Below are 13,861 nucleotides of genomic sequence, written 5' to 3' on the forward strand. Positions count from 1 at the left end.
TATTTTGGGTTACCTCTGCTCAAAAGCCTTCCTTCATCCTAATTTTTTTTGGGCCATGCAGCACAGCATATGGGATTTTAGTTCCGTAACCAGGGATCGAACCCTCGCCCCCTGCAGTGGAAGTCTGCAGTCCTAACCACTGGACTGCCAATGAAGTTCCTCATTATTCTAACTTTTGAGACTATTATGTAAGGCAAAGACTTCGGAAGGGAGGCGTCAACTTAAAAAAAAGTTGTCAGGTGAATCAACCCACTAAGGAGAACAGACCACAGTGACAGGCCTGCAGGGAGCCCCAGCCCATTTTCAAAGTTCTTGATGTGGGCAGGGGGTGGGTCAGGGGAAGCAGTAGACGGATTCCAGACGCTGGGCCCTCTCGGCATCTCCATTCTGTCCTCCCTTTGAGGCTGTCGCTCTGCGGTCTCCCTCTGAGGTCCCCTGGAGCTGAGGACACAGGTAGTAAGAGAAACTGACCTGCTGGCTCCCATTTTATACTGTGACCTCTGTGGGCCTCAGTTCCCAAATCTGCAGTATGGAGATAACAGCTCAACAATGCCACACACCCCCCCAACCCCCCGACACCCCCAGCCCCTGAGCCAGGAACGTGAGCTAACAGAGGGTCTTTGACAGTCACCAGCGGTCAAGTAGGGATTCCCAGGTGACACTAGTGGTAAAGAATCTGTCTATCAATGCAAGAGATGCAAGAGACCTGGGTTTCATTGCTGGGTCAGGGGAAATTGCCTGGAATAGGAAATGGCAACCTGCTCCAGTATCTTGCCTCGAAAATTCCATGGACAAAGGAGCCTGGTGGCTACAGTCCACGGAGCTACAAAGAGCTGGACACGGCTGAGCACGCACATGTTGTCAAGTACATTTTACATCCCTACCCAGTGCATTCACTTACAACCAAAACAAACATTATCCTTATGGTACCAGGTGGACGCTGATACTCTTTTATTCTATCTTCTCTTCCTTCAGTGGAGATTGGTTTTTCAGCCATTCAGAGTCAGGACCTGCCATTGGAAAGCACTGTTGTAATGAAACAATGTAAGTTAAGGGAATTTGTTTACAGTCAAAAACCAGGCTAATCGAAGTGATTAGCATTCATGCCCTTCCCATTCAAAAGTTTGGGAGTTCAGATCACAGGGAGAATTAACCTGTGGCCTCAGTTGCTTTTCTGCCCAAGTTTTGGTCATTGAGCAAGAGTTATGTAAAATCAGTGAAGATTAAACTCCTAGGTCCACCAGAATCAACCTTTTATGGTTGATAATCTCTATGAGGGAAGTGTCTGATTTCTGGAGCCACTGGAAAGAAACCCTTGCCTAAGGAAATAAAGCCCATCTTCTTGGATATACGGGAGACATCAAGCTTCACCATCAAAGCCTGGGTCAGACAGCTCAGGGAGTAACAGGGATATTTTTGTTTGTGAATGCACAATTTTCTTAGCCACCAGAAGGGTGGCCAGAGCTGCGCCCTGATGGAATATGAAGATTAGGATCCCTTAGACTGATAATGTTGGAATCTGTCTCATCTAACAAAAACATTGTCAGCTGTGCTGAAGTCAAGTAGAAGAGAGCAAAAGATCAGAGATCAATACTGGGTGGGAGCCTGGATTTTATAGGCAGACGCTCCATTTCACCAGTGTGAGACAGGTCCAGGGGGATGAGGTATTTGCCCAGATCACAGGGCTAATAGGAAGCAGATGTGGAAAGAAAACCTAGAGTTTCCTCATTCATTTACTCCTTTTCGATGAGAGGAAAGGGACTTTTCTTCATTGTCTCTTGGGAGGCATGTTTTGGAACGGCCTGTAAGGAAACAGACTGCTGAGGACGGTCACAACTCCCCTTGATGGAGATATTCCCGGACCTTTCAGGGGCATTGCCAGGACCTTGGGCTGAGCTCTTCTCCCGCAGCACCCCCAGTACAGCACATTGTGCTAGGGGGTCCAGGGTCATGCCCCCCAGGAGGGTCCTGGACCATCCCTGTGTGATCCTTCCAAATGACACATTTATAATTTTTATGTGTAGCACCAAAACAAGAAAGAGCATGTCCATCCAGGAACGACTAGAAAAGCAGCATTTTCCTTTATTTTTCTAAGTTAAAAATTGGTGATGTCCCCGCCTCCAGGTGCAGAGCTACTGCCCAGGCTCCTCAAAGGGCAGCTCAGTTTAACCAGTGGGTAGGTAGGTATATTGGTCCGTTGGCCCAGTGCAGGCAAATAAAACATGTAAGGCACAGCCTAGAAACGTATGAATCTAAGAGTCGCAAGAATCAAGGTCACCAAAATCCTGACACGCTGTGAGGCTGAGGTGCCTCTCTTTGAAATTTGATCGGGGTAAATTCAGAGGACAAAGAAAAGGAAGTATATAAAGGCAGTGAACTCCTGACATTCAGGGTGCTAAGGTTCAGACTGCAGAAATAATGAACTCAAAATATTCTGGTCTTCGGCCAAGGACTGGCCGGACCTGCGAAACTAACGTCAGCGAGGACCACCCTGCCCTTGAGTGGCCGGACACGACCTTGGTACCTTTGTGGGCGGCCGGCCGCCGGTCTGTTTCCCAGGCCTGAGCCACCCTTCGGAAATCCGAAACCTGCTGGGCCCCCGGAGGCGGCCGAGGCGGGGCCTCGGGTTGGGGCGTGGTCAGAGGCGGGGCCTCGGCGCTTGGGGCCAGCCGGAGGGGCGGGGCCTCGGCGGGCGCGCGTACGCAGGCCTGGGCAGGGTAGAGGACGCAGCCCCAGGGGTGCGCGCGCGGGCGACGGGGCGGGGCCCCGGGCCCGGGGGCGGGGTCTGGGCGGGCGCGCGTGCGCAGGCGAGGGCCGGGACGCGGCCGCGTGCTGAGCTGTGTGTGTGTGTGTGTGTGTGTGTGTGCGCGCGCGCGCGCGCACGCAGACGCCGGGCGGGGCGCCCCGCGGGAGCCGAGGGGCGGGCGGCAGGCGGCGGGCTCCGGGCCGGGGGCGGGGCTCTGAGACGCGCGGGGCAAGCGGGGCGGGGAGCTGCGGGACCTGGGGCAAGCGGTGAGCCCAGGCGCGGAGCCTGGCGCCGGCACCATGGACGAGGACGACAGCTACGGTCAGTACGGCCCTCGGCCCGGCCGGCGGACGCCCCCTCCCTCACTTCCTCCCTTCACCGGCCCGGCGCCTTGGCCGCGCCTCAGGCGACTCGCGTTTCCCGGGGACTGTGGTGCCGGACGCGAGCCGAGGGCGGCCGGGTGGGGCGGGGGCCTCCTCAGGGCAGCGGGCACCTGGGGCCCGGAGTGTTAAGGGCTGAGGGGCGTTGAGGGGCCGACGTCGGGGTGCCGGGGTCTCGGGGGCCGGCGCTGGGGGCCGCCGGACTCGGGTCTCTGGGGCCGGAGTCGTGGGACCGGGGTCTTGGGGCCTGAGTCTCCGGGGCGGAAGTCCTCCGGAGTGAGCGTCTGTCTCGAGGCCAGGGTTTAGGGCGGGGTTCGCGAGGACAGGAGGGTCTCGGGGCCGGGGTCTCCGGCGGGGGTCTCGGGTAGCTGTCCCGCGCAGGCCCGGCCTCTCCCGCAGCCCCGCGGGGGAGCCCCCAGCGAACGCTCAAGTTCCCCCGGGCATTCTCCGTAGTTTCCAGCCCCTTCTGTGCTGGCAAGTTATGTGCCCCGGTCCATGTCTTTGTTCTGAAACGAAAATGAGAAAACACAGGCAGCGAACCCCGAGTGGACAGGCTGCCACCTGAGGGTGCCGTCGGGGCCGGGACCTCCGGCCGCCGGCCACCCTAGGGTCCGAGGCTGACCGCCGCTCCGCGAAAACGGGGCTGCCCGGCCCCCAACGCTTGCGGGTCGAGCCCGAGGGGCGCCGAGAAACCCAAGTTTGCCTTCTCATCTGTGCCCAGAGACGCGGCACAGCCCTCACGCCACACCGACAGCGAAAACTTGACGGAACTACCCGTTTCCAAAGCCTCCTGCTGACCTCACCTGGGAACTGTTGGCCATCTGCAGGGTATTCGTCCGTCAAATGGCTTCAGATTGTCAGGGTGGCAGAAGGCTATGTGGAATGCCTTAGTTAATTTATTTAACGTTTTATTCCCGAGAGATGAAAGAATGGCAGATAGAACAAGTGGTGAAGTTTTGTGGTTTGGTAAGCAGAGTACAGACAGCAGTTTGAAATGCTTGTGTGACTTAGTGGAAGCGAATCCGCTTTCTTGACTAAGTGACACAGGCGATGTTTGTTTCTTAAGCTCTGAGGGAGCAAGCTTTGTTGTGGAGTATGTTAAAATGTGAAAGGTGAAGCACCTTGTTACTCTTCTGTTTATTTACGAGTAAGTCATTGAGGAACCGCTGACCGCAATAGGTGGGTTTATGACCCACAGTGGCAGACAGGGGAAAGGCCGACACTTGTGGCCTGAAATCCAGAGCATGTGGGATGGGTATCCATCAGATGTCCCCTGGTTACCTTCCAAGTAAAAGCAGTGTGTGCTTTTCCTCTGTGACTGAAAAAAAAAACAACAACAACACACACCCACGGATTGATCCCGAAGGACTTTTCACCCCCCCTTAGGCCTCTCTCTTTCTGCCCACCTAGGAGAAGCCTTCTCCAGCTTTGCATGCTGCTGTACCATCTCTTGCTGTTTAATCCAGGCTTTCTTTGTGCCCTCTCCTGGTGTTCTACCCACCGCTCAAGGCAGGAAGCTGTTGGTCTGGTTGCTTTTAACACAATGATTGCTTTGCTACCAGGCATGGCATGAATTCGTGTCCAGAAAGGGTGAATGGAAGCAGGGTGTATTTCTTTCCTGTGGTGGCTGTAACAGATTGGCACAAACAACATAAACTTATTATCTTACAGTTCTGGAGGTCAAAAGTCCAAATTTGATCTCACTAAGCTAAAATCAAGGTGTTTACTGGGCTGTGTTCCTTTCTGGAGGTCCTAACAGGAACGTCCATTTCCTTGCCTCTTCCAGCTTCTAGAGACTGCCCACGTTCCTTGGCTGCTAGCCGCCTTCCATCTTCAAAGCTAGCAGGTAGCATCTTCTCAGTTCTCTCTGACTTCTGCCTCTTCTAGTTAGGGCTCTGTGATGCCATTGGACCCACCTGAATAAGGATAAGGATCAGCAGCCTTAGTTCTACAATGGTAATCCCCTTTTGCCATGTAGGGGCGATGTGTTTCCAGGTTCTGGGATTGGGACAGGGCCATCTCTGGGGGCCATTATTCTGCTGACCACACATAAACATGAGGAAGAAGTTCTTTTCTTTCTATTTATACAGTTTTTTTAAAAAAAATCATATTCTTTGTATATTGGAGGAAGCAGAAAGGTTGATTTAAAGGAGATTCCCCCACTTGTTGGGTTTACCACACAAAAAGTACCTAATGGTTCAAGATGATCATAACAAGAAAAAGGTTCCTAGTTCTTTTTAAGGTTTGCCTCGGTCTCCAGAACTTTCCATTTCTCTCCTAGGTTTTATAGAGAATTTACCTCAAAAGATAAGACGACTATTCAGATTCCACATTTCAGAGGAAAGTGGGTGCTATGAACTCGAACAGTGCATAGAATGCCAGGTCTGGGGGTTCCCTCAGAACCTCCATGGGTGGTTCATGAGTCAGCCTAGGTCACTACCATGGTTTTTTAACATTATATCTTTGGGGACATGGTTTATGATTTCCATGCTATCACCTTGCTAGATAAAACCTTTGAAACATAACTCATTTATAATAGGCTAAAGAAAGAGTGTGTGTCTTAGAGTTTCTCTGTTCAACGAAAGAGAATTTCGAAAACTCACCAGAAGGCTTTTCCTGACTGCATACTCTTTGATGTCCTGTGCAGACCCAGAGACCACACCACTGAGTTCGACAGCCCTTTGTCTTGTACACTCCCTGTGATCCTGAGTTGTTTATTTGGTCTAGTTGTAACACACTAGATCCGTACAGCGTGGCTCAAACTACACGTGGTGAGATAAACCGTTCTGTGAACACCTGTGTGAAGTGGGGGGCGGGGGGCGGTTAAACAAAAGTCATTTTAAAGCTTTTTTTTTTTAGGAAAAATGTGGAATTAGTGGTTTTCTAAAAGCTTAATTAACACTTTAAGAAAGATGTTCCTAATGCTTGTGGCTGGCTGGTCTTTATTCCCCCTCAGCTTCTTTCTAAACCCTGAAATAGTTGGGATTTTTGGGGGGTCATTTTACGTTCTTATTAGATGACTGTACTTCCTGGATGTCACAGTTCTCACTTGCAAAAGGAAGAGGTATTTTTGCCTTCAAAGGGTTCCCTGCCCACGAAAGGACTCAGTGACTGTATTCCTCTTTGTGACTTCTGAATTCAAGCAGACATTTTTAACATGCAGTCTGCTTCTTAATGGGCTTTCAGGCCCCTCTGAGATTGTATGTGAGAATTTGTGAACGTGCATTTTTGGAGAGTTTTTTGCTTTAATCCAGTTCTTGAACAGCTCTGACTCTGGGAATTGCTGCTCCAGAGGTTTGCCTGCCTCTCTCTTACGAAAGGTCTCGAGGTAGAGATGGGCAGGGTCCATCCAGTAGTAACATCGGAAATGTTGGTTGGTAATGATTCTGTATCACGACTCAGACAAAATAATCGGATTTCTGAGCATAGGTTCTTAAGATCCTTGAACCCATGGTGCTGTTCAAGACCTTTACTTCTCAAATATAGACCTTACTCCTCTCGGCTTTTATTAGCTTCAGCTTATCCCTTTTCTGCTGCATGAGGGAGAAGAAGCCTTTAAGAAGTAAGCCTCTCTTGAGAAAGTGGAGATGTTGATCTTAACCAGGCGCACCTGCCGTCCTCAGATGATGAAAGTGAGGTGTGGGCAGTGGTATGCGTAGGCAATGGCATGCATGGGTGCTGCTGCAGGATCGTGCGTGGGAGCCTATTGCGTCCAGGAGAGATTTGCTGTTTGGTCTTTGTGCCTTCAGAACAAGCGTGGGGCCCAGTGGAAGCAGCTCAGTGACTCTTGAGGGAATAATAGATTGAGCCAGTTTCTATGTGGCAAAAGTTAACATTTGCTGAACTTGAATTTTTCTTTCCCCCCATCCCAAACAAACTGGAACACTTTTATGAATGTGCTTGACCCTATGCCAAACCAGTTTTCTTCATTTTTCTATGATATTGATGACTTTCATTGTTCCCAAATGTAGTTCCACTCTTAGTGATTTGCGTTTATTGAAAAGGATACAATTACATAAAGTCAGGGCTTTCTTAGAAAATCTGGAACACAAAGTTACCATAATTACACATTTTGTGGTCTATAAGGTAGATTTCCAGGGGTGACATTAACATGTCAGAGGATATAAACATTTTGGAAATTCTTGATGGGTGGTGTCAATTTGCTTTTTCAAAAGGCTGTATTAAGCTACCCTGTTCTTAGCCATGTATGGGGGTATGTGTTCCAGTATCACTAAAAGTGTGCCACTGGTGAGGATTAGCATATGAAAGCTTTTTTAAAGAAAACTAATTTAATGGTTACAGAATGGTTTCTCATTATATCTGTTGATTATTAGCTAGGTTAAAAAAATTTCTTTTGTCTGTTTGTGTATTATGACCTGTATTATGGCTGTTCATGTGAGATTTATGTTCATCGATTTAACTGAGATTAACTCCTTCTTTAAGGCCTTTATTAAATCAACAGATTTATGTTTTAAAACAGATGATGTTTTAAGCATGGGGAAAATATATACTTGAATTTGACTGGGGTTTAGGTTGGACCATTTGTAGCAGTCGCTTATTTACCTTTCCTTTGTTTTTCTTTTAAAAATTGAGGATCTCTCAACCCATATATTGTCTTCTGCCCAAATACAGAATGTTTCCTTTAGGGGAGAAAATTGTGAGTTCTGTAGTTTTTATTGGTTTGGATGACAGTGATAAATAGCTTAGTCTGTGGGATCTTCGGACACATACTTGCCCCTTTCTGAGAGTCCTGTGTTAGTCAAAAGCCATTTTGCCGAACAGTTTTTTCTTGTGTATTTCATGCCTTCAGAATTAGGCAGTTGTCCAGTGTGAACTAGGAGGAGGACGCTTTCTCATTCCAAGGGTGAGAGCAAACATGTAGGTCACTTGGTGGGGAGGAGAGTGGGGATGTATGTGAGAGAGGTGGTCAGGCAGAGGATGAAACGCTGGAGCCTGAACCGTGTTGCCAGTGGACTCTCCTCTCTGCCCTTTTCCTGCTCACCCTCCAAGGCTAAGTCGTGGGCCGGGGACTCTGAAAGAAAAGCACTTTGCCCAAACCTGTCCATCTGCCCCATTACCACACAGCCTCTCAACTGTCTTAATTATTGTTGCTCAGTTTCAGTTGCAATAAGAGGCCTGGAGGAGGTGGAAAATTATTTAGAAATGTTTTAAGAATTGAATCCCACATCCTCTGAAACTGCTGGTGATGTTGTTTTGCTTCTCTCTTTGCATGGACCCAAAAAAAAAAAAAAAAACCAAACACGTACTATAGGGTGAAGGCTGTAGGGGATTTTTGCTACTCTTCATTATCCATGATGGTGCGAGCCTGTGTCTTTGCTACTGCGGTGGTGAGATGGTTGAGAGCTGCTTCCTGTGAGGCCTGGCTCCTTTAGCAAGGGTCAGGATGTCACCTTCCTTAGCCGGGTGCTTTCTGTGTCTTCCACCTCTTTTCTAAGTCTTAAGGAAGGATTCAATGGGAATTCCCTGATGGTTCCAAGCTCTCACTGCCCAGGGCCCAGGTTCCATCCCTAGCTGGGAAACTAAACTTCCGCAAGCTGTGAGACCCCCCCCCCAAAAAAAAACATTCCTTAATCTGACATTGTTGCAGTCTACATTGTAATTATTAAAGTTGGGTATAAATGATGGAATAGGTTTAATGCTATTAGAAAAACTTCCCCCTCCAGTAGTCCTGAAACTGGTTTGGACTCTGTGAGCTATTTGTAAAGGCTTACTCAGTCAGCAGACACTAGCGACCACATCGTATAGCCCCTATCACAGATGCTTGGAGCCAAGCAGGAAGAGACAGATGTAGGAGGAGGCTGTGAAGGGGTGTGTCAGAGTGGGTGTGGCAAGTGTGCAGGAAAACGTAGGCACAGAGAGAAGAGCAGTTCAGCTTGGAGCTGGGGTTGGACTGGATGGGGCAGAAGACAGTTCATGCAGGAGCTGGCATTTGGGCTGGACTTTGAAAGATGAGTTGGTGCCAACTAGGCAAATATGGCAAAAACATCCATTTCAGGCCAAGAATGAACCAGCGTGGCTGGAGAATCTGGCCCCTGAGGGGAGCTGCCGGCGGCTCTGTGTGCCTGGATGGGCTCCTGCGTAGAACCCAGGACTTTCCTCTCTGTGCCACAGGGATCCGTAGAGGGGGTCAGGCTGGGCTGTTTCCAGGTGATTATTTTGCATTTCTGAGAGATCCCCTGCGGTGCGGTGCAGCCAGAGTCCTTCTGGGAGCTGTTGCAGGCGTCCAGGTGGGGGAAAGGATGGGACCTGAGTTAAGACAGTAGGGGTGGAGGGGAAGAGGCGAACAACTACAAGACACCTGAAATCAATAGGATGTGGTTGCCAGAGTTTGGGAGAGACAGAGCATCGAAGGAAGGTAAGGAAGCTGAATGAGTCTGGTACAGAGTGTGTAGACTGAGTGTGTAGAGTTGAACACAGGAGCTCAGGTGAGGACACGCTGAGTGGAGTCGTGAGGTCTGTACAGACCATCCCCTGGTCCTTTTAGGCAGCTGGATTCAGAACCAGCACTCAGGGAATTACCAATATACTAGTGGGAGTGGAAGCAGGGAGGGGGTCATGTGACGTGCCGAGACGAGGTCCAGGGACATTGTCTTGGGCGTGCCACTGTTGAAGGACTGGGCAGAGAAAGTGGCCTGGAAAGGAGACTGTGCAGTTGTATTATGTGTATAGACGGCTCTTTATAGGAAATTAGAGAGAAGGGGCAGCAGCTAGAAGGCTGTGCAGAATGGAGAGACTTTTGTTTTTAATTTGGGGAGACTTAAGACTGCAGACTCTTTTTTGAAAACTACTCTGAATCAGCCTTGGATTAAGGTATTCATAGACTGTGTGCTGTGAACGCCACGTAGGATGGGACTCATATTTCATTTTGTCTATTGAGGCTTTTATACATAGCAGCTGCAGGACTGCATGTGTTTTTGCAACCTTTTTAGCTTAAATTACTTTCTATTATGATCTCTGCTTCCCTGAAATACTGTTTCCAACAGCCCTAGTAATTGAAATTGAGGACATTTTGATTTTTAGCTGTGTTCTTGCGTTTCCGGCTGCCTGCTCGATGTTTCCCTTTGGGTATCCTGTCATCATCTCGAATTCAGCATCAGAGTGCAGCCTTCTGCCTGTCTCCTGTCTTACTCTCCCCTCCAGACTCCTTTGTGTTTTTTTTTTTCTATTTTTATCCCCATTTTCTTATCACTTCAGTTACTGAGGCTTGAAAAAATGTTTGATTCCTTTGTCTTTCTTGCCTTCTGAATAGTTTTCCAAGCATCCATCCATCTATCCATCTCATTTTTCATTATCTTCTTTGTGTTACGCATTTGCTTGATGCCAAGGCTATGAAGAATTTTAAAAGGTGGCCCCTGTTTTCAAGAAACTCAAAGTGCAGGGTAGTTGATGAGTTGAAAAATTTCAGTCAGAATATATGAATACCTGACAGATGCTCTGATGGAGACGTAATAAATGTTGTAAAGCCTGGAGGGTTCCAGTCTTCAGTGTGTTTTGGGTGAGAGACACTTTTGAGTAAAACACCTAACCTTGGGATCAAATGAGGTGGGAGCATCATAGACCATGTGTTACCACTGTGCCTCCAGCAGGTAGCTGTGTGCTGTGCGCTAAGTTCACTGCTGAACATTTTTCATGTTCTTCCTTAATCCTCACAGTAATCCTGGGTGGGAGGTACAGTGGCCGCGCCCACGTAACAGGTGAGGAGATAGAGGTTGAGAGATTTATTTATAATAGGTGACCTGACTGAAGAGCTGTACAACTGCTATTGGAAGCAGATTTCTCAGACTTCAGAGCCCCTGTGCTCACCACTTCTGCTGCATGGCCTGCTTGTTCTTTTTTTTTTTTTTTTAATTGAAGTATAGTTGATTTACAATGTGTTAGTTTCAGTATACAGCAAAGTGATTTCAGTTATTGTTGCTGTTCAGTCGCCAAGACATGTCCACCTCTTTGCAACCCAGTGGACTGCAGCACGCCAGGCTTCCCTGTCCTTCCCTATCTCCCAGAGTTTACTCAAACTCATGAGGATTGAGTCGATGATGCCACCCAACCACCTCATTCTATGTCTCCCCCTTCTCCTCTTGCCCTCAGTCTTTCCCAGCATCAAGGTCTTATTTCCAGTGAGTCAGCTCTTTGCATCAGGTGGACAGTGTATTGGAGTTTCAGCTTCCGCATCAGTCCTTCCAATGAATATTCAGGGTTGATTTCCTTTAAGATTGACTGGCTTGATCTCCTTGCAGTCCAAGGGACCTTTAAGAGTCTTCTCCAGCACCTCAGTTCAGTTATACAAACATTTGTATGTATATTCTTTTTCAACTTATTTTCCATTATAGATTATTATATTGAATATAGTTCCCTGTGCTATATGGTAGGTCCTTATTGGTCATCTGTTTTATATACAATAGTGTGTATATATTAATCCCAAACTCCTGATTTATCCCTATGCCCCCTTCCCCTTTGGTAACCATATGTTTGTTTTCTGTGAGTCTTTCTGTTTCATAAATAAGTTTACTTGTATTACTCTTTAGGTTCCACATATAAGTGATAATTATGATACTTGACTTTGTCTGACTGACCTCACTTAGTATGTTAGTCTCTGGGCCCATCCATATTGCTTCAAATAGCCTGCTTATTCTTATTTCCTATTATGTCACACCTCTGTCTTTACTTTTACATACTTGTACTTTTACATACCTCTTCTAAACATTCTCTTGGAATTAGGAGTTCCAATTCCATGATCCCACATCTTGATACATTTCGTTTACTTTTTTGGTTAAAACCTATGTTACAGGTTATTAAACAGATTAATATTGAAAGAGCCTGTTGCTCCTGTTAGGGTTGAGATTTGAGAGGTTTGTCGGATTGTACAGTAAAGCCTCTCTCTTCCTTAGTCTGCTGGGTTGTGCTGGCCTCTCCTGGGGCCTTTGGTGAATGGGGGCTGGTGTGGCGACAGGAGTGGCGCTCCTGGCCTTTGAAGATTCCCTGGAGCCAGACCCGTCTTGTTGTTGGGCAACCAGCGTTTATGTGGGAAGGCCAGGTAACCAGGTGAAGGTTAATGCAGGAGTCCTGCCTCCTGCAGACCTGCCCCGAAGCTGGCCTGTCCGCCATTTCCAGGGCCCTCTGGTGTGGCTCTTCACCTCTCACCGTTTACGATGAAATAGTAGGAGCTACTGAGAGAGGAAGCTCAGCAGTGAAGCGGGAGACGGCTGTGGAGGCACAGTGTTTCTTCACGGAAGTGGCAGTGTTGGCATTCATCCAGCATCCATCTCACCACTCTGACTTCATCACTGTGCCTCCTGTCAGGGGCTGTCTGTTAGACCGTCCCCTGGAGGGATCACCGAGGGTTCTGGTGCAAGACTTAGTTAGCTCTGCGGACTGAAAAAGACTTTGGGGCCTAGATTCCTAAGCGAGCATGCTGATTTATGATGGCGTTTGTGAGAAGTTTTTAAAGCCAGCCTTTGGTCATTTGACTGCTCTCAGCTCAGCTGTGGAAGTGCCTGCACGAGGACGGTGTTTCATGGGGACTTCCTAGTGGTCCAGTGGCTAAGACTCTGCATTCCCAATGTAGGGGGCCAGGATTGTTCCTGTCAACTCGCAAGCTGTTGAAATTAGAATTTAGCCCTCTTGCCTCACACGTGCGCTGTCTCGGTTCGTTCTTCTGTGTTTTGTGGTTTATTTGGGGGCTTGGTTCTTGCTGCAGCTGGTTGTGGTGATAACCAGTTAGGGAGTTTCTCACTGCCAGCTTGCTGGGAGGGTTATGAGTACAATTTCTATGCATTCAGAGATTTCAATACAAACCTTAAAAGGATATTTTGAACAAAGCATATGATTATTCTGTTCTTGAAAGATGACTGTGGCAAGAAAATTCTTTAAGAGGGCTACTATCACCTACAGTAAGGTGATTTCTGGTGTGAGTTAGGAAGTATTAGGTATTTGACAAATGTATGCCTCTTGACAAGGATTGGTGTGCACAGAGTGCTTAGCCACTCAGTCGTGTCCGACTCTTTATGACCTTTGGCACTGTAGCCTGCCAGGCTCCTCTGACCATGGGATTTTCCAGGCAAGAATACTGGAGTGGTTTGCCATTTCCTTCTCCAGGGGATCTTCCCGACCCAGGGGTCAAACCCGCATCTCCTGTGTCTCCTGCTTTGCAGGCAGGTTCTTTACCCACTGAGCCATTAGTAGCTTAGTGGTTTATGTGACATGGATTAAAAATTGGTAATTGTTTTTTTGTGTGTGATTTTAAAAATCAGGAAGACAACTGGACATGTTAGTAGGATGCTGCTTTGACTTGGACCTTTTCTGGACAGGCTGTCCGCATGATAGACAAAAGAAGTGGCTTCACTGTATTAGTTTTTTATGGCTATTGTAACAAAGTATCATGCATTGAATGGCTTAAAACCATGCTAATTTGTTTTGTTGTCCTGGGGGTCACAGTCTGGAATGGGTCTCAGGGCTGAAATCAGGGTGTCAGCTTTGTTTCTTCTGGAGGCTCCAGAGGAGAATCCATGTCCTTGCCTTTTCCACCCTGTCGAAGCTATCTGCATCCCTTGGCTCATGGCCCTGTTACATCTTTTTCATTCATTTTGTTCTCTTTTATTCCTCTCATGACATCCTCAAAACCAGCAATGACTGGTCAAGGCTTTCTCACATCTCATCCCGCTGATGCTGACTCTGCCCCACTTCCTCATCCCACCCCCCCCCCCGCCCCCACTTCCAC

The 13,861-nt window shown here is 48.1% G+C and overlaps 1 protein-coding gene and 1 long non-coding RNA gene across 3 annotated transcripts in view; one reads left to right on the forward strand and one right to left on the reverse strand.

The window, feature by feature from the left end:
- Positions 1-252: 252 nt before the first annotated feature.
- LOC122693483 lies at positions 253-2,615 on the reverse strand. The gene is made up of 3 exons (XR_006340911.1): positions 2,525-2,615; positions 902-1,010; positions 253-441 (listed from the first exon to the last, which is right to left on the reverse strand). It is a non-coding gene; the product is annotated as an uncharacterized LOC122693483 (long non-coding RNA).
- Positions 2,616-2,919: 304 nt separating this feature from the next.
- The window catches only part of CYTH1 (cytohesin 1), a 72,954-nt gene continuing 62,012 nt past the window's right edge, over positions 2,920-13,861 (forward strand). Inside the window, exon 1 of one of the 2 annotated variants that reach the window (XM_043905343.1) lies at positions 2,920-3,067. In XM_043905343.1, the coding sequence (XP_043761278.1) occupies positions 3,046-3,067 (22 nt within the window). In that variant the 5' untranslated portion in view covers positions 2,920-3,045. The remainder of the gene's footprint in view (positions 3,068-13,861) is intronic. The other variant, XM_043905341.1, reaches the window with a different exon arrangement.

This window comes from Cervus elaphus, chromosome 5 (assembly GCF_910594005.1).
Source record: "Cervus elaphus chromosome 5, mCerEla1.1, whole genome shotgun sequence".
NCBI lineage: Eukaryota > Metazoa > Chordata > Mammalia > Artiodactyla > Cervidae > Cervus > Cervus elaphus.